Source organism: Lepidochelys kempii, chromosome 23, assembly GCF_965140285.1.
Source record: "Lepidochelys kempii isolate rLepKem1 chromosome 23, rLepKem1.hap1, whole genome shotgun sequence".
Lineage (NCBI taxonomy): Eukaryota > Metazoa > Chordata > Testudines > Cheloniidae > Lepidochelys > Lepidochelys kempii.
In genome coordinates, this window is record NC_136402.1 from 14,437,096 (window position 1) to 14,456,768 (window position 19,673).

The 19,673-nt window shown below is 60.5% G+C and overlaps 1 protein-coding gene across 1 annotated transcript; it reads left to right on the forward strand.

Annotated features, from left to right (window-relative positions):
- Window positions 1-5,404: 5,404 nt before the first annotated feature.
- On the forward strand, window positions 5,405-19,440 carry IL11 (interleukin 11). Its single transcript, XM_073322151.2, has 5 exons — window positions 5,405-6,344; window positions 16,041-16,204; window positions 16,480-16,566; window positions 17,119-17,277; window positions 17,724-19,440. Exons 1-5 carry the CDS (start codon window positions 6,338-6,340, stop codon window positions 17,886-17,888), a joined length of 582 nt encoding a protein of 193 aa, XP_073178252.1. The 5' UTR covers window positions 5,405-6,337; the 3' UTR covers window positions 17,889-19,440.
- Window positions 19,441-19,673: the final 233 nt, after the last annotated feature.

Below are 19,673 nucleotides of genomic sequence, written 5' to 3' on the forward strand. Positions count from 1 at the left end.
CCCCTGGGCCCATCTACCCCAGTCGTTTAGCCCTTGGCTCCATACCAGAGAAGAATATTGCCCCTTCCTGCTGTTAACGTTCCCAGGTTAATAGAGAGAATAAAAACAAGTAATCAGGAGAGATTTTCACTCCTGAGATATTAAATGTCCGTGTGAAGTGCATCACGATACAAGCTCCTGGCCCCAAGTGAGCGTGGGACCCCATTGTGCCAGAGACACTGATGTAGGGGTGGGGGGCTGGGAGCCAGGACTCCTGGGTTCTCTCCCCAGCTCTGGGAGGAGAGTGGGGTCTAGTGGCTAGAGCAGGGGCGTAGGAGCTCCTGGGGTCGCTCTGCCTCTGATTTGCTGTGTGACCTTAGTCCATCACCCTCCCTACTCTGTGCCTCAGTTTCCCGGTCTTTGGTAAAACAGTTTTCTCTATATCTCTCCCCAGCTCTTAGCGCAGTGGTCCCCAGACTCTTCAGGGTCACACTCCCGCCCTTACCCTTATCCGAGTTCCCCGCCACCCCCTGCAGCCGGGCTTGGGAGTGGGGCTGCCGCGCCATGGGGGAGAGACGCGGGTGGGGTAAAGGGACTGAGGGTGGGGGTAGGGCTGGGTGGTGCTCCCTCCCCATCCCTGATGGGGGCTGGCCTGGGCCCCAGCCGTGTCCCACCCCCCGAACGCTCCTTTGCACCTCACGGTTTGGGGAACCTTGTCGGAGAGCTAAAGAGGGGTTGACAGGGCAGTTCTCAGTGCCTCCTGCAGAGGGCAGCAGCATGTCCGCCCCCCCCAGTCCCCTGGCATGGGGCTGGGCACGGCCGGGGGGGGGGGGGAAGGGAATGGAGGGCAGCGCCCCCTAGCGCTGGGCTGAGATATTGCAGGCTGAACCTCAGCCTGGTCGCTGGCTTCTGGGGGCATCTCCCCGTCCTCCCACCCCCATCAGCCCGGCCCCCTCCAGTGCCGCCCCCCCCCCGGCAGCTCCTTTCCTCACCCTCCCTCGTGTTCTCCCCGCTCCCTCCACTGGCTCGCGCTGCCTCCCCCCCCCCGCCACTGGGCACGGGAGGGGAATATCTGATGGCCTGTTTACGGCTGCGGCCGGGGGTTTCTATGGCGAGGGACCTGGCAGCGAGCCCGGCGCACACTGGGCCCATTCACACGCCGGCCAGGCCGCGGGCCTGCCGGATACGCTGCTGCTTAACGCAGAAAAGGCTCATTCCCCCCCCCACTGCCCCGGAGCAGCTGCAAGGGTGGCCTGTCCCACCAGGGGGCGCTGGAGGGAGCGGGGCAGGGGGGCAGTTCCCAGCTACTCCAGGCTCACACAGCGCCCCCTGCTGGCAGAGGTGAGGCTGGGGTAGCCAGGACCCCACCAGCCAGCGCCTCCACCCCACTCCCCACAGCACCCCCTGCTGGGAAAGGAGATGCTGGGGTAGCCAGGAACCCCCCAGCTGGAGCCCCCACCCTGTGCCCCACAGCGCCCCCTGCTGGCAGAGGTGGGGCTGGGGTAGCCAGGACCCCACCAGCCAGTGCCGCCACCCCACTCCCCACAGCACCCCCTGCTGGGAAAGGAGTTGCTGGGGTAGCCAGGAAACCTCCCCCCCAGCTGGAGCCCCCACCCCGTGCCCCACAGTGCCCCCTGCTGGGAAAGGAGGGGCTGGGATACCCGGGAGCACCCCCCCAACAAACACACACACAGTTGATAGCCCTGTGGGGGCCATGGACCTATGAGGTCAGGGCCAGACACAATGGGGCCTATATTCCCCCCTGGCCCCAGGCTGGCTTTCCCAGCAGGCCGAGGGGGGCCCCTTCCCAGCAGCTGTGAAGTGGGGCCCTTATACTGCTGGGTTGTCAGTGGGGCTTGTGGGCTGGGAGCTTGGCTCCCACAGAGCGGGGTCATGGATGGGCCGGACCTGGCCAGCTGGATGTCTGGCTCTGGGAGGGGAGTGGGGTCTAGTGGTTAGAGCTGGGTGGGGTCGGGGGGCTGGGAGCCAGGACTTCTGGGTTCGCTCTCCAGCTCTGAGAAGAGAGTCGGGGGGCTGGGAGCCAGGATGCCTGGGTTCTCTCCCCGGCTCTGGGAGAAGTGTGGGGTCTAGGGGGTACAGCTAGGGGTGGGGCTGGGAGCCAGGACTCCTGGGTTCAATCCTGGCTCTGGGAGGGGAGTGGGGTCTAATGGTTAGAGCTGAGGGGCTGGGAGCCAGGACTCCTGGGTTCAATCCTGGCTCTGGGAGGGGAGTGGGGTCTAATGGTTAGAGCTGAGGGGCTGGGAGCCAGGACTCCTGGGTTATCTCCCCAGCTCTGGGGGCGGGGAGGAGCCAGGATGCCTGGGTTCTATCTATGGTTCTAGTGGGCATAGGATCCCCTTGCTACCCCAGGCATGGCGGCAACCCTCAGGGGGGGCAGCTATGGGGGAGAACAGTGAGCGCCCCTCTCACTTCTCCATTGCTCTGGCCTAGCCGCTGACCCACGGGCCGGGCGGGGGCAGGGGGGGAGACCGCCTGGAGACGGGGCTGGAGGGTTGTAAATCGGGGCACCAGTGACACCCACTGGCTAGGGAGAGACACAGAGTCATCGGCCGCCCGCTGGGCGCCTGGGAAGGCAGAAAGTGGGCAAAGGGGACCCTCCCCTGGGAGGCATGTGGGTCAGAGCAGGCCAGCAGAGGGGAGGCTGGGAGCCGGACGCCTGGGTTCTCTCCCCGGCTCTGGGAGGGGAGTGGGGGCTGGTGGTTAGAGCAGGACCCTGGGAGCCAGGACTCCTGGGTTCTCTCCCCAGCTCTGGGAGGGGAGTGGGGTCTAGTGGTTGGGGGTGGGGGGGTGAGGTGGCAGCCAGGATGCCTGGGTTCTCTCCCTGGCTCTGGAAGGGGAGTCGTGTCTAGTGGTTGGGGCGGGGGGGGGGGCGGTAGCTGGGAGCCAGGACTCCTGGGTTCTCTCCCCGGCTCTGGGAGGAGCGTGGGGGCTGGTGGTTGAGTCGGGGCCCCAGGCGATGGTGCCTGTGAGCGGGGAGGGCCGGCTGACACATCAGCCGCAGAGGAGCCGGAAGCCAGGGGGCCCGGAGCGTGTCAAGCCCAGTTTGACGGCAGCTGCGGCTCCAGGGGTGACTCTGAACCGACCAGCATGGCTTTGACTCAGCTCTCAGTCCGGCGGGGGGACACACCTGGGCTGGGGGGGGCTTGTGAAATCCACCCAGGGCCCCGGGCCGCACAGTCAGCGTCTCCCCAGCCAGCAGAAGGCCAAAGCTTTCATCTCCCGGCCACCAGACCACAATGCACTGGGGAGGGACCTGGGGGGCGCCCCCCAACTCAGGCTCTTACGTGGGGCTGAGTCTGAACCCAGATGTCCTGGCGCCCAGCCTCCCCGCTGTAACCACTAGACCCCACTCCCCTCCAAGACCTGGGGAGAACCCAGGTGTTCTGGCTCCCCTTCCGAGGTGGCTTTGGGGCCAGACTGCCACATGTAATGAGGGAAACAAAGGAACCAAAAAATCCTTTTAACCCTGAAAAGCCCAACTTTCAGTTCAGCGCAGTGACCCCACCTGGGGCTCTAGGGGTGAGATTTCCCCCGATTGTCTAGACCCCCCATGAAGGCCCTGGGGACTAGTGGTTAGAGTGGGCTGGGAGTCAGGTCTTGGGGTGCTTTTTCCAGTGTGGCTCTACAGGGGGGGTGCTGTGCTGGGGGGGGTCTCAGCAGGGAGGGGCTCTCCCCTAGCCGGCAGTGCTGGCCCCCATGCCACAGTGCATTGCTGCATCCTAAACAGCCCCCCCAGAGGGGCCGCACCTCAGCACCGAGCGAGGGGTCCCTGTATGACCAGCCGCCGTGCCCCAACCCACAGGTGGCTGCATTGGTTGCTCCTAAGCCTTCGGAAGCGTTTTGGTGCCCCCAGGCCCGGGCTGCTGTCCTGCGTTCATCCCCTGAGTGGGGGGGGCGGGGGGAGATCGGCGGGGGGGGTGGGGGTGGGGGGGAGGGGAAGCCGAACGTGTGGGAGGACCGATTGGGCCTGGCTCTTGCTTAAGAGGCAAACAAGGAAGGAGATTTCCCCAGAATCGCCCTGCTGGACCCAGGGGAGAAGTAACTCCGGTTCCTAGTGACACAGTGCGAGCCCCGGCACGGGGACCCTGCTGCACCCCAGTGATGCAGTGCGAGTCCCGGTATGAGGACCCTTCCACGCCCCAGTGATGCAGTGCGAGCCCCGGCACAGAGACCCCGCTGTGCCCTAGTGACATAGTGCGAGCCCCGGCACTGGGATCCCGCTGTGCTGCAGTGATGCAGTGCGAGCCCTGGCACTGGGATCCCGCTGTGCCCCAGTGACGCAGTGCGAGCCCCGGCATGGGGATCCCGCTGTGATGCAGTGTGAGCCCAGGCACTGGGATCCCGCTGTGCCACAGTGCGAGCCCCGGCACGGGGATCCCGCTGTGCTCCAGTGACGCAGTGTGAGCCCAGGCACGGGGATCCCGCTGTGCCCCAGTGACACAGTGCGAGCCCTGGCACTGGGATCCTGCTGTGCCGCAGTGACGCAGTGCGAGCCCTGGCACTGGGATCCCGCTGTGACGCAGTGTGAGCCCAGGCACGGGGATCCCGCTGTGCCCCAGTGATACAGTGCGAGCCCTGGCACTGGGATACCGTTGTGCCCCAGTGACGCAGTGTGAGCCCCAGCACTGGGATCCCGCTGTGCCCCAGTGACGCAGTGCGAGCCCTGGCACTGGGATACCGTTGTGCCCCAGTGACGCAGTGTGAGCCCCAGCACTGGGATCCCGCTGTGCCGCCGTGACGCAGTGTGAGCCCAGGCACGGGGATCCTCCTTTGCCCCAGTGATGCAGTGCGAGCCCCGGCACAAGGACCTCACTGTGCCCCAGTGACAGGCCAGTCACTGCCAGTGGAGATGGGGTGATGGCTCCTGCTGCAGAACTGCCCCAAGGACACGGGTCATGGATCTCACTGCTGTCCCTCTGGGGCTATGGGGAAGGTTATCTCACCCCCCACCCTCACTGCATTCCAGTGACCGCACCCAGCATGCCCGCAGGCAAGCCCAGCACATCGCACGTCTCCCAGCCAGCCAATAATGGGCGCCCAGCGGCACTGGATCAGTCGGTTCCCCAGAGTGCCAGAGATACAGGGCCTGATCCCCACTGTGGACCCACTAGACCGGATTTAAAACAACGGGGAGCAGCCAGATCTCCGTTGTGTCAGTCACTATCTATCACGACAGCCATCTCTCTTGCGGGTCCTCTGCATCTTTCTTTCTTTCTTTCTTTCTTTCTTTCTTTCTTTCTTTCTTTCTTTCTTTCTTTCTTTCTTTCTTTCTTTCTTTCTTTCTTTCTTTCTTCTTTCTTCTCAATAACCTTTCCCCCCCACCTTCTTTTTTCATACCCCTTTACCCTTCCCAAAGTCTCCCCAGCAGCCAGCTCTCCTCTCAGGTGTGTGCGTGAAGGGGAAGAAAAGAAAGTCACCGGTGTGTGTGTGTGTATGTGTGTGTGTGTGTGTGTGTGTGTGTGAGTGTGTGGCGGGGGGGTGAGGCCTCTCCCAGAGACACCAGCGGTAGTGGTGGTGGCAGCGGTGGGATTAGAGCATGACTTCATCACCCTTTCCCTCCCCCCAAGAAAATTTTAAAGGGAGAGCGCACTGACTGGCAATGCATTCTAGAGATGTGTGTCATCTCTTGCCCTATTGCACGCCACCCACTTCAAAACGTGCACGGCAAGTCAGAGGAAGAGATTTTCGAGTGGTGATCTCTCTCTCTCTCTTGCGCTGCCTTTTTTTTTTTCTGAATGGAAAAGGAATGAGTCAAGATGTGTCATCCTTTGAAAAAACACTCACACACTTACAGAGAGGGCCCTGCGCCTGGTATATAAAGAGCAATTTGTAGTGGTGTGACATGCACGCACACACACACAAAGTACAGTGAAGAGGTTGTGTGGCACTTTTTTTTTTTCACCTGCGGGGGGGGTGGGCGGGGTGGGAAGTGTGCGTGTGTTGATTTTTGTGTGTGTGTGAGTGTGAGTGTGTTGGTAGAGAAAGCCTAGGGAAACGATCACTTTCCCCCCCGCCCCCCATCTACCTCAAAAAAGTAATCCAAAAAAGCCCAGGGATTTTTGGAAAGCAGGTGGCCGCGAAGAAAATACGTTTGCCCCCCAAAACCCAACAAAAGTGGGCGAGCGAGAGAGAAAAAAAAGCCATCACCCGACTGTCCAAACAAACTCAAAAAGCAACTGACCAAAAAAAAAAAAGCCAAGCCAAGCAACCCACAAACTTTAAAATCCAAACCAGAAGAAAGGACAAAATATTGCAGGAGAAGAAAGAGTTAAAACTCAGGGACCCCACAAAATTACCTTGGCCTCAGAGCCACTCAGCCCCGGCCAACCCTAAAACCATGAAAAGTAAGTTCTGATTTTTTGCTCTTTTTTTTTTTCCTTTTTGCCTAAATTTCCAAAAATGTTACTGCTCTTTTTTCCCCCTGCTTCGTGAAGTAATTTCTTCCTTTGCAATTCTCTTTCTTTCTAGCCCGCGCCGTGTGACTGGACCCTGTGTGTGCATGGAGAGTTACCTGCACACGTGGATTTAGAACTTGCACGCTGCATGTACTTTGTCTGTTTCACGTGTTGTGCGGATCGGTTACGGTTGCTTTCTGTCTTGCTGTACAGCTCGATGTCGTGGCTTCTGCAGAAGCGTGTGTGTTGATGCCCCCAGGCTGTGTCTGGGGCAGGCGCTGTATTGATCCTTTGCAATGTGTAGGTGGATATTTAATGCACAGATGGATGCTTTTGTCTCTCTAGATGCAGATTATCAGCATACGGTGTATGTTGAAGGCAGGACATGTGTGGACCTTGTGGTTTGTTGCTTTACATTTGCAGTCTGTCTCTGCCTAGACTTGGAAGGATGAGATTGTTATCAGTAAATGCCCCAGCCGTTGATTTCACTGCCCAGGCACAAACTAACAAACAACTGGTCCCATTCGCAGCCATTGAAATGGACAGCAAAGTCGGCAAACTGCGGCTGGGGAACGTATCAGAGTTGGATGTAAGGGTATTTTCTGGGGCTATTTTTCTGGACAATTTGCGTGATCACTTTTTAGATCCCACAGGCCTCTCTTTTCAAGTCTATAGTGTCTCCTTCCCCCTGGAGTTTCCTCCACCTGGGAATTGGGAGCATTGAAACGGATTTAAAAGATGCTTAGGCCCCATTGCTGTGCACAAGCGTGCAAATTTAAGGGGGGCGGGGAGCTTCAACATTGAATTATCTGTCGAAACGATGAAAATAGAAATTGCAAGCTGCCAAGCCTAGGAATATTTAATGCAGAGATAGATGCTGCTCACATAATAGTGTGTGTGTGTATATATACACTGCATGTACAGATAGCTTACTCTGCTCTGTGTGCGTGTATATTTACAGAGACACCTACATACTGTGTCTGTCTGATACTGATCATTTCCAATCCGTCTATTGCTTGCACTTAGGTGCATATCCAGTGCCCAGCGAGTTGCAGCTGTCCAGGGGTGGGCGAACTACGGCCCGGGGGCTGCATCCAGCCCTACAGACGTTTTAATCTGGCCCTCGAGCTCCTGCCGGGGAGCGGGGTCACGGGTGGCTCCGCACGGCTCCTGGAAGCAGCGGCACGTCCCCACTCCAGCACCTATGTGTAGGGACAGCCAGGGGGCTCCGCACGCTGCCCCCGGCCCAAGCACCGCCCCTGCAGCTCCCGTTGGCCAGAAAACAAGGCCAATGGGAGCTGCAGGGGTGGTGCCTGTGGATGGGGCAGGGCGCAGAGCCTCCTGGCTGCGCCTCTGCATAGGACCCGGAGCGGGGATGTGCCGCTGCTTCCGGTAGCTGCATGAGGTAAGCGCCACCCAGAGCCGGCACCCCTGACCTGCTCCTGCACCCCAACACCCTGCCCCAGCCCTGATCCCCGTCCCGCCCTCCGAATCCCTCAGTCCCACCCTCCTGCACCCCCCAGCTGGAGCCCTCACCCCCCCACCTGCACCCCACCTCACTGCCCCAGCCCGGAGCCCCCTCCCGCACCCTGAACTCCTCATTTCTGGCCCCACCTCAGAGCCCCTACTCCAAGCTGTAACCCTCACCCCCTTCCACACCCCAACCCCCAATTCTGTGAGCGTTCATGGCCCGCCATACAATTTCCATACCCAGATGTGGCCCTCGGGCCAAAAAGTTGGCCCACCCTGGTCTATAGCAATGCTACTGCCAGCATGTTGTGTGGGTCTGGTGGGTCTCTAGTTCCTCTGAACGGTTCAGGGTGTGTTTAATGCGTAGACAGATTCTTCTCCTTTATCGACGGCTGCGTATATGTATGTCTGCATGCCCATGCCCTACATATCTGACCTGATCTATGGGTCACGCGCAGTGGGTCAGTTTCTTGCCCCATAGATGCGGCTGGCTCACTGAGGGGCATGTCTGTGCCCTGGACGCCCCAGGTGGCGCGTTGATGGAGTAGCCTGCTGCGACCATATCTCGCGCTGTGGGGCAGGCTGGGGAAACGCTCAGGCCGTACCAAGGTGGGCAGATACGCGGCTCACAGCTGGATGGATAACGGACCAGTCCCTCGGCCGGAGGGAGCCAACGAAGCCACGGCGAGTGCCTCCGGCTGGGGACCTGGCCCGGTCTGTCTCTGGGGAGGGGTTTCTTGCTGACTAGGTGCTTGTGTTCGAGTGATACGTGCAGCCCTATTGATCGATCTGTCCCCTGACACCCCCCGTCTAGCTAGCTATCCCCAGCCACCTCCTCCATCTATCCGTCCCCACATACGCCTGTCGGCATCTATCTATCTATCTATCTATCTATCTATCTATCTATCTATCTATCTATCTATCTATCCCCAGCTACCCCCCCTCTCTCCCCAGCTGCCCCCTCTATCTATCTATCTATCCCCAGCTGCCCCCCTCTCCCCAGCTACCCCATCTATCTATCTATCTATCTATCTATCTATCTATCTATCTATCTATCTATCTATCTATCTATCCCCAGCCACCTCTCTCTCTCTCTATCCCCAGCTACCCCATCTATCTATCTATCTATCTATCTATCTATCTATCTATCTATCTATCTATCTATCTATTAATCCCCAGCCACCCCTCTATCTATCCCCAGCAACCCCCTATCTATCCCCATCCACCCCCTCTATCTATCTATCTATCCCCATCCACCCCCCTATCCGTACTCATCCACCCTCTCTATCTATCTACCCACCCCATCCACCCCTCTATCTATCTACCTATCCCCAGCCACCCTCTCTATCTATCTATCTATCCCCACACACCCCCTGCCCCTGTGTGGCTGATACCACATACTGACCACATACAATCTTGTCTGTTTTGGATGTGGGGCAAACCTGCAGGGCAGGTGGCTTGATGCTGTGATGGAAGCCCTGCGGCTGGCCCAGATCAGGAATCAGGGCTCGCAGGCTCTGGATTGCAGTGGAGATGGGCAGGCTCAGGCCGGGGCCCCAGCTCCGACACCCCCAGCTCTCCGACTCGGAGCCGCAGGCTGTGTCCGGCAGTGTGGACGTGCCCAGAGTGACATGCTTGGCCAGGGGTAGGCAAACTTTTTGCCCGAGGGCCACACTGGGGAATAGAAATCATATGGCGGGCTATGAATGCTCACGAAATTGGGGTTGGGGTGTGGGAGGGGGTGAGGGCTCTGGTTGGGTGTGCGGGCTCTGGGGTGGGGCTTGGGATGAGGAGTTTAGGGTGTAGGAGGGTGCTCTGGGCTGGGACCGAGGAGCTCGGAGGGCAGGAGGGGGATCAGGGCTGGGGCAGGGGGTTGGGGTGCAGGAGAGGCTCAGGGGGTGCAGGCTCTGAGTGGCACTTACCTCAAGCGGCTCCCAGAAGCAGTGACGTGTCCCCTCTCCAGCTCTTACGCGGAGGCACGGCTGGGCGGTTCTGTGCGCTGCCCCGTCCGTAGGCACCACCCCTGCAGCTCCCGTTGGAGCGCGTAAGAGCCGGAGTGGGGCCAAGTCACGTGGTGCAGCTCGCGGGCCCGCTTAAAACGGCAGTACGGCCCACGGGCCATAATTCGCCCACCCCTGTGCTAGGTGTATCTGTAGCCTCTGGCCGGGCCAGGCTCTGGGCCTGCGCTGGGGGAAGAGGGAGACTTGGGGTGGGGCGGGGGAGTGGGGCCTCTGTCTCCTTATGTGCCTTAGGAGGGGCTAGTAAGGGCCTGCCTGGACTGGATTTCCTCCCCTGCCCAGGGCTGACCCAGGCCGGATTGCTCCCAGTGCCCCCTAGTGGCCACCCCACCAGATAGCTGTGACATGTGTAGGAAGTTTGGAGGGGTCTCAGCTGTGGGTGGAGGGGGTGTTACATGCGGGGGGTGAGGGCCTGGGCTCCTCCAGGGGCAGGGTGCTCGGGGGGGGGGGCTGCAGAAGAGAGAGGGGCGTAAAGGGGAAGGATGGGGGGGTGGGGGGGCAGCGTGAGTTTGTGTAACCCCCACAGTGCTGGGAGAGCCTGGGGGCTGATGGGTACTTGGGACGTGTGTGTGTTAGAGATGTGTGTAGATCTGAGTATGTAGGTCTGTGTATAGATCTCTGCATGCTCTTGTTTAGATTGGGTGTGTGTAGATCTGGGATCTGTGAGTGTGTGTGTGTATCTCTGCGTGTAGATCTGGGATCTGTGAGTGTGTGTGTGGATCTCTGTGTGTAGATCTGAGTATGTAGGTCTGTGTATAGATCTCTGCATGCTCTTGTTTAGATTGGGTGTGTGTAGATCTGGGATCTGTGAGTGTGTGTGTGGATCTCTGTGTGTAGATCTGGGATCTGTGAGTGTGTGTGTGGATCTCTGTGTGTAGATCTGGGATCTGTGTGTGTGTGTGTGGATCTCTGTGTGTAGATCTGGGATCTGTGAGTGTGTGTGTGGATCTCTGTGTGTAGATCTGGGATCTGTGTGTGTGTGTGTGGATCTCTGTGTGTAGATCTGAGATCTGTGAGTGTGTGTGTGGATCTCTGTGTGTAGATCTGGGATCTGTGAGTGTGTGTGTGGATCTCTGTGTGTAGATCTGGGATCTGTGTGTGTGTGTGTGGATCTCTGTGTGTAGATCTGAGATCTGTGAGTGTGTGTGTGGATCTCTGTGTGTAGATCTGGGATCTGTGTGTGTGTGTGTGGATCTCTGTGTGTAGGTCTGGGATCTGTGAGTGTGTGTGTGGATCTCTGTGTGTAGATCTGGGATCTGTGTGTGTGTGTGTGGATCTCTGTGTGTAGGTCTGGGATCTGTGAGTGTGTGTGTGGATCTCTGTGTGTAGATCTGGGATCTGTGAGTGTGTGTGTGGATCTCTGTGTGTAGATCTGGGATCTGTGTGAGTGTGTGTAGAGCTTTGTGTGTGTGGTCTTGTGTACACCTGTGAGTGTGTGTGTGTAGACCTGTGGGGGGAGGGGACAGTTGCTATAAGTCAATGGAGCTGTGCTGATTTACACAAATGGGGTGGGTGTGTGGGTGTGGGTGTTTAACCCTTTCCTATCCCATGGCACTCCCCCAGCCAGTGGACCCTACAAATCCCTTTACAATCCAGACCCTGACCAAGCCCCTCTGCCGGGAGGATCCAGGCCTGGGGTCCCATGCGCTGCCGGCTCTGTGGGGTGGGGGGCCCCGAACAGCCCCCACATGCTGGGGAGGTGGCGGGGTCTGTGCAGGGTTCCCACAGCCGGAGGGCCTGGGGGCTGGTTACCCACCAGAGACAGCTGGGAAGTAAAGGAGGATGGTGGATAATAGGGGTGCAGGGAGATGGTGGGAGCACAGGGGGACTATGGGGGTGCAGGGGGATGGTGCAGGTGCAGGGGGACTGTGGGGGTGCAGAGGGACTGTGGGGTTGCAGTGGGATTGTGAAGGTGCAGGGGGACTGTGGGGACACAGGGGGATTATGGGGGTGCAGGGGAAATGTGGGGACACAGGGGGACCGTGGAGGTGCAGGGGGACTGGAGGAGTGCAGGGGGTCTGGGATGCAGGGTGGCTCCTGGGGGTAGGGGATGCAGGGTGGGATTTGGGGATACAGGGGGGTTGGGGCGGGGGTATACAGGCAGGATTGGGGGAATTCAGGGTTGTTTGCGCAGGACGGGGGAGGGAGTATCTGGAAGTTGGGGAGCGGGAGCCCCTTGCCATTAACACTTGCGTTGCTAGGTGGCAGGTGTCTTAGTCTGACGGGAGGGGTCCCCATCAGGCCCTAACAGCCCCCCCCTGCCTTTCCTTCCTTTCCATTCCATTCCCTCCCCCCATTTCCTGGGTTTCTCTGAGGGTTCCCCCCCGCCCCGGTGCAATCTCTGGGGTGTGAGACCCAAGCTGGGAGCCCCCCATCTCACAATATCTCCCTCTCCCTTCTCCTCTCTGGCCAATGAAAAGCAGCGGGAGGGGGCAGCACTGGGGTTCAGTCCAGCACTCCCTGACTTGTCTCCTCTCAGACCCTGCACCCCATGAGCATTTCACCCCCAGGACCCAAACCTCCCCCCTTCTGCGCACTCCCCATCTTGCCCCATGGGGCACCCCACCCTTCTCCTACTGCCCCCACCCACACCCTCCCACCCCTACTCACCTACCCCGCCTGTCCCCGGCACCCCCCAGGCTCCCCCCAAACTATGCCCCTCCCCCGCCCACCCCTGCATCCCACAGGCACCCCGTGCCCCAATCTACCCCCCTCCCCTCTCCTGCACCCCCTCCCCTTCTTCCCCCTACGCCCACCCCGCTCCTCTTTTGCCCCGGTTGATGTCCCATCTGCACCCCATGGGCAGCCACCTGCCCCACCCCCTCCACCCTGCAGCCCACGGGCAGGCCCTGCCCCACCCTGCCCCTCCCTCCCTCCGGGGCTGGGCCAGGTGTTCTGCAGTGACTCAGGGGGAGCAGGTCCCGGCAGGCGCTGGGGTGAGGCCCGGCATGGCCCTTGGGTCAGCTTCCCAGGGGTGGGGGCAGGTGGCTGGGCAGGTGGGGGGCAGGGGAGGGGGGATGGCTGGATGGATGGGGGTGGCTGGGCAGGTAGGGGGTGGGGAGCAGTGGAGGGGGGATGGATGGATGGATAGGGGTGGCTGGGCAGGCAGGGGGTGGGGCCAGGGGAGGGGGGATGCACGGGGGGGTGGATGACGGATCACCCTCATTTATAGTACTGGTAAATCCTTCTAGCTATCCCCATCCCCCCTCCACATCCTCTCCCTGCCCCCATCCCTCCTCCTCCTGTCCCCATGCACTCTCCCTGTCCCCCCGCCGGCCTCTCCCCTTCCCCATTCCCCCCTGCCCCCACCTCCTCCTTCTCCTGCCCCCATCCACCCTCCTCATCCCCCTGCCGCCTCCCCTTCCCCATTCCCCCCTGCCCCCATCCCCCACCTCCTGCCCCCTCCCCATCCCCCCTGCCCCCATCTCCCACCACCTCCTCCTCCCCCCTGCCTCCACCCCCCACCTCCTCCTCCTCCTCCCCCTGCCCCCATCCAGGCATAGCGGGGTTCGGACCCTGGAAGCTGCTTTCCGGAGGCCGTGGGGACAGAGGGTTGAAGTAGCTGGAGGAGCAAAGCAGGGACCTAAACCAGCCCCCCAGGCTCCAGGCAGGACACTTGATCCCACCATAGCGGGGGAAGTGGGGGGGGGAAGAGCTGGGGGCTCGGCTGCAGGGGACACTGATCGGACTTGCTCTGGCCCCAGCGCAGGGACTGGCTGGCTCAGGGGGGCAGGGAATGGGGCCCGGGGTGTCTCCCCTCTAGGGGGCACCGACTCCCATCCGGCTCCATGGCAGGGACTGCCTGGAGGGGGAAGGGGGATCCCAGCATAGGGGGGTTTGAGGGGGGGAGGGAGGGGACTAGAATGGCCCAGCTGTGTGGTCTGCATAGAGGAGGGGCACACAAGGGGGTTACCGCCAATAACCCCAGCCTGGGGCAGTTATGGCTGCGGGGGACTTTAACCCCTTCGTGCCCCATTGGGAACCTGGGATTTGCCTCTTCCATGCAGCTGGGGGTTCGAGGAAGGGTGGTCCAGGGTTGTTCCTGGCCCTTCTGCCCCTCTACAGGCCAGGACTGCCCCCCCCACCTCCCAGTGTCAGGGCCTCTGTGAAAACACACCCAGTTCTGGGCTGGTGGCCCCCCCAAGTGACTCTTGGTTACAACAAGCAGGATGTAGGGCGGGGAGGGGGCAGGGGGAGGCAGCCACATTGGGTTTGGAACTGGTGGAGGAGTCCCGAGTTAACTGGGCAAAAGACCCTATCATAACAGCCCCTTCCCAGAGAGACCCTACAATAACAAACTGGCATGGATGAGGCTGGGGGGGACTCTGGTGAACTCCAGGGCTGTGCGTGCTGGTTTGTTATTGTAGGGTCTCTCATGAAGGTGCACCGGCTTGTTATCATGGGTCTCTCATAAGCGCACACCAGTTTGTTATTGTAGGGTCTCCCGTAAACACTGACTGGTTTGTTATTGTAGGGTCTCCCGTAAACACTGACTGGTTTGTTATTGTAGGGTCTCCTGTCCACATAGATTGGTTTGTTATTGTAGGGTCTCCCGTAAACACTGACTGGTTTGTTATTGTAGGGTCTCCCGTAAACACTGACTGGTTTGTTATTGTAGGGTCTCCTGTCCACATAGATTGGTTTGTTACTGTAGGGTCTCCCGTAAACACTGACTGGTTTGTTATTGTAGGGTCTCCTGTCCACACAGATTGGTTTGTTATTGCAGGGTCTGTCACAAGTGCCTGCTGGTTTCTTGTTGTGGGGTTGGTTATTGTAGGGTCTTTCGTAAGCGCAGGCCAATTGATTATTGTAGGGTCTCCTCTCCTCCGTGCCCAGCTTCATAGCGCAAGGGAAGGGCCCAGATTCCTTCTGGCTGAGGGAAGCAGCAGACAGGAAGCGGCCAGGGAAGGAGGCAGGAGATAGACGAGAGATAAAGGCAGCTCTCCGGCCACAGCTGAGCTGGCTTCTCCGGCAGCCCCTGCCAGCTGCGCGTCAGGGCCAGAGAATCCCGCCAGCCAGCCAGCCAGCCAGCCAGCGCGGGGCAGGGCGGGGCGCAGGGGTCCTGGGAAAACAGGGAGAGGACGAGCGAGAGCCGTGACCTTTATCCCTCTGACATCCCATAAAAGACGATGCCCGACGGGGACAAAACGACCCCGTCCACACAGAAAGCGAGGACAAAAAGGGGACAAAACGACCCCGTCCACACAGAAAGCGAGGACAAAAATCCAGCCAAGCCCACCACCCCGTTCCCGCGGAAGGGGCCGGGGCCGGGGCCGGGGCCGGGCTCGGGCGAGACAGAGGGTGAGCGCGAGGAAGCGAGAGGGGCGACGGCGAAACAGCGACAGAGAGAGATCCCGGCGAAAGGGGCAGAGCGAGGAGGCCGGAGGCGGAGGGAGCGGGCCCGGCTGGGAGGCGAGGGCCGGAAGCCGTGGGCGATGGGCTGGTCCCGGCCGGCGGGAATGCGCGGAATCCGGCCGGCCCGTCTGGTCCCAGGAATGCGGCCGGCCCCCGCCGGAGGAGAACCAGCGGCCCCCGGGAAGGGGGGGGGCACTGTGTGGGGTCCGGCGGAGCACCCCACCCCAGAGCCCAGTGTGCAGGGCCAGCAGGGGGCAGCGCAACCTGTTGGACATGCACACCCCGCATGTCTGGGGTGGTGGAGGGGGGCAGGGGGTTAGCCACCATAAATATATTAGCTGTGCTAATAGCTGGCCAGGGAGAGAACCCAGGAGTCCGGGCTCCCAGCCCCCCACTTCTCTAACCACTAGACCCCACTCCCTTCCTACAGCTGGGGAGAGAACCCAGGAGTCCTGGCTCCCAGCCCCCCACTTCTCTAACCACTAGACCCCACTCCCTTCCTACAGCTGGGGAGAGAACCCAGGAGTCCGGGCTCCCAGCCCCCCACTTCTCTAACCACTAGACCCCACTCCCTTCCTACAGCTGGGGAGAGAACCCAGGAGTCCTGGCTCCCAGCCCCCCACTTCTCTAACCACTAGACCCCACTCCCTTCCTACAGCTGGGGAGAGAACCCAGGAGTCCTGGCTCCCAGCCCCCCACTTCTCTAACCACTAGACCCCACTCCCTTCCTACAGCTGGGGAGAGAACCCAGGAGTCCTGGCTCCCAGACCCCCCCTTAGCCCCTCTCTCTCTCCCCCCACAGGCATTGTGTGCCGGCTGCTGGTGGCGCTGCTGAGTCTGTGTGAAGGGCTGCGGGGGCTCCCTGCCCCGCGCCTGAAGCCCTCAGACCCCCGGGCCGACTTCGACTCCATCATCAGCCTGGCCAAGAACCTGCTGAGTGACACCAAACACCTGTTCCACCACTTTGTACGTCCGGGTCTCCCCCAGCCACCCTGGGACCTGCCCCCGCCCCCGGATCAGACCCTGGGCACAGCTACCCTGGCCTCCCTCCTCCACCCCAGGCCACAGGTCCATCTACCCTGGTATTGCCCCCGCCATCTCCTTTCAGTCTATGGGACTGGTGTTGGGAGGGACTGGTGTGGTGAGAATACACAGGGCTCTCCCAGCCCCACAGCCGTTCCCAGGGGAGGGGGCTGGGTGGAACGGCCTGGACCAGATCCGATCCCCTCCTTTCTCTCCAGAAATCCCGGTACCCAGCCGAGGGGGAGCACAAGATGGACACGTTGCCCGTGCTGTCCATGAGCGCTGTGGAACTGGCCAACATCCAGGTGAGCGGGTACACCCTGTGGGGGGCGGTTGGCAGCCTGGACCCCCGCGTTCTATCCCAGATCTAGGTGGGGAGGGGGGTCGAGGGGAGGGGGGGCTGGGAGCCTGGACTCCTGGGTTCTACCTCAGATCTGGGAGGTGAGTCGGGTCTAGTGGTTGGGGGGCTGGGACCCAGAACGCCTGGGTTCTATCCTCAGCTTATGTCCCTTTACATCTATATATAGAGGGGCTGAGGCCCCCCCACCTCTCCGGCCCTACTCCCACCAGGGCTGGCGGGGGGGGGGGGAAAGATGCTTGGCCACGTAGTGGGGCTGCGGTGCCCCCAGTGGCCATGCGCATTTCACCCCCCTCTCCCCCACTGGGGCCTCAGCCACTGATCGTAGGAGATCCTGGTGGGTGTAATGGGGCGGTGTGGGGGGCAGGGGGGGGAGGCTCAGGTCTAGGGGGATCCCAGCAGGTGCTGGGCAGGGATCCTGGCAGATCTTCGGGGCAGGCCCCGGGGGCTCCCCAGTGTGGGGGCTCCGTGGTCGTGGCTCATCCCCTCGTTGCCCCAGGTGCCCGGGGGCCTGGCGCGGCTCAGCGCGGACCTGCTGAACTACCAGAAGCACCTGGAGTGGCTGCGCCGGGCGGGGCCGGTGCTGCGGCCCCTGGAGCAGGACTTGGGAGCCCTGCACGCCCGGCTGGAGCGCCTGGTCAAGCGCCTGGAGCACCTGGTACGGGGCGGGGGGGACACACACCTGTCCTGGGGGATGGGGCCTGTGGTACCTGGGGCAGGGCGGGGCCTGGGGGAAGGGGTGGGGCCTGGGGAGACAAACCTAGCATGGGGGGCGGGGCCTGGGGCAGCGGGTACAGGGTGGGGCAGCACCTGAATACACCCAGCCTGAGTGGTGGGGGCAGGGCTGGGAGCAAGGGGCGGGGCCTGGGGGGCTCTAGGGCTGGAGCCAGTGCTGGACAGATGGACACACACACCCCAGCAGGGGGCAGGGCTAGACACCCCGCCCCACACACACACACCTCAGCAGGGGGCAGGGCTGGACCCCCCACACACACACACACCAGCAGGGGGCAGGGCAGGGCTGGGTGCATGCACACACCCCCCCCAGCAGGGGGCAGGGCTGGACACACACCCACTCTCTCTCTCTCTCCCTCCCCCCCACAGATGTCCAGGCTGAACTTGCCCCGGCCCAGCGACCCGCTGCCCGTGCTGCCCTCGCACGGCACCCACTGGGCGGTGGTGCAGGCCGGCCACGCCCTCTTCCACAGCCTGCACCTCTACCTGGACTGGGCCGCCCGCGCCCTGGTTCTGATCCGCAACAAGCTGTGACGACCGGCGCGGTGGGGGGCCCTGCCCCGGGGACACCTGGGGTCCCCCATCCAGCATTCCAGGGCACAGGGGTCCTGCCCCCCAGCTGTGGCACCCACTGGGCCCCCCCACACCAATAGGGGGTGCAGGGACCCTGCCCCCAGCCATGGCACCCATAGGGCCCCCCCACACCAATAGGGGGTGCTTGTTGGCTAGCCCCCCCGATGTAGCAAACTCTTATTTATGCAACCCACTATTTATTTATTTATTTACAGTAGGAGATGGGGGGAAGGGGGCTCGTTAGCCTTTTCCTTTTTTTGTATTCATTTCTTGTTACAATTCTCCTCCCCCCCTCAATCTGAGGGGGGTTATCAAGGCCCTTCAAGCGAAGGAATGGAGAAGTAGGGCTAGAGGAGGAGAGTCTCATCCCCCCCCCCCCGCATTTCACTCCTATCCCTACCGCACTGGGGCTGTCCCAGCCCCTCCTTCTGTGGGACCCTCCTCTGTTTGCTTCTCCCCCTTTCCATCTTCCCCCTCTCCTGTCTTTCCTTCTTTCTCATTCTCTTTCACTTGTTCTTTCTCTCCTTCTTTCTTTCGCTCCTTCTGTCTTTCATTCTCTCTTTTGTTCTTTCTCTCCTCTCTTTCATTTGCTTGTTCTTTCTTTCGTTCCTTTTGTTTTTTGCTCCTTCTTTCGTTTGCTCTTTTGCGCCTTCCTTCTTTTGTTCCTTTGTTCACTCGTTCCTTCTTTCTTCTCTCTCTCTCTTCTCTGATTTTCCCATCCTTTCCCTCTTTCTTTCTATATTCTCTTCTTTCATCATCCTTTCTTTCTCTCCTCCTAGGGCAGCAGTGACTCCTAATGGCCGTGCTGCTGAACTGCAACCCCCGGGCTATGTAATTACAGACGGCCCATCCTTCATTTCCTGATGGGGGGCGGGTGGGGGGGGGGAATTTATTGCTGTCCGGGGTGAGGACGGCGCAAGAGCCGCTCTCATGCCTGAGCCGGCCCTGGGAAGCCTGCGGCACTGTGCTCCGGAAGTTCACCACAGTCACAGATGCTGCTGGCCCTGCAGAGTTAATGGCGAAAAAGCAGAAGAGAGCCAGGACTCCTGGGTTCTCTCCCCAGCTGTGGGAGGGAAGTGGTGTCCAGTGGTTAGAGCAGGGTGCTGGGAGCCAGGACTCCTGGGTTCTCTCCCTGGTTCTGGGAGGGGAGATCCCAGACACAAAGTCACTGAGATCAGGGTCCCATCAGGCCAGGGCGCTGCCCAGACACAAAGTTCCCCTACAGATGTTTACCCCCTACCATCCCGGATCCCGCAGCTGGGCCGTATTTCCATATAACTGACCCCCCATCTCTGTATTTATGCCCTTGCTTTGGGTCACTCCACCCTCACGCTATTTATAAATCCATTGGACGTTGCTGTTTTAAATTATTTAATTTATTATCTATGCCAAGATTGGGTTGTTTGGCTAATTATTAATTATTGTTATTATTTGGGTCACGTTCACCTTATTTATTGAGCCAGCGATTTACTCCTTTTTTAAAAAGCTTTAAAAAGAAAAAGAACGTGGAAAAGAAATACCGTTTTGAAATAAAATCCTAAGCGGATGGACAAGGAATGCCGGTGTCTTGATTGGGCGGGAAGGGGGGCTCTTGCATCTTCATGGGTGGGGGTTGGGGGGGCAACCGCTGGCACAGACTCCTGCTCCGCAGCCCTAGGGACACCCCTCCCCCCCGGTCTAGAGCCGGGCTAATGAGTTTTTGGACCTGGGGATCTGGTTCCAGCCTGGTACATAGGGAGGGATCAG

Excerpts from the sequence above, each read along its gene's own strand:
- IL11 (XM_073322151.2), top strand. Across the intron at positions 16,205-16,479 it reads AACACCTGTTCCACCACTTT|AAATCCCGGTACCCAGCCGA; the intron begins GTACGTCCGGGT and ends CTTTCTCTCCAG. Across the intron at positions 17,278-17,723 it reads TCAAGCGCCTGGAGCACCTG|ATGTCCAGGCTGAACTTGCC; the intron begins GTACGGGGCGGG and ends TCCCCCCCACAG.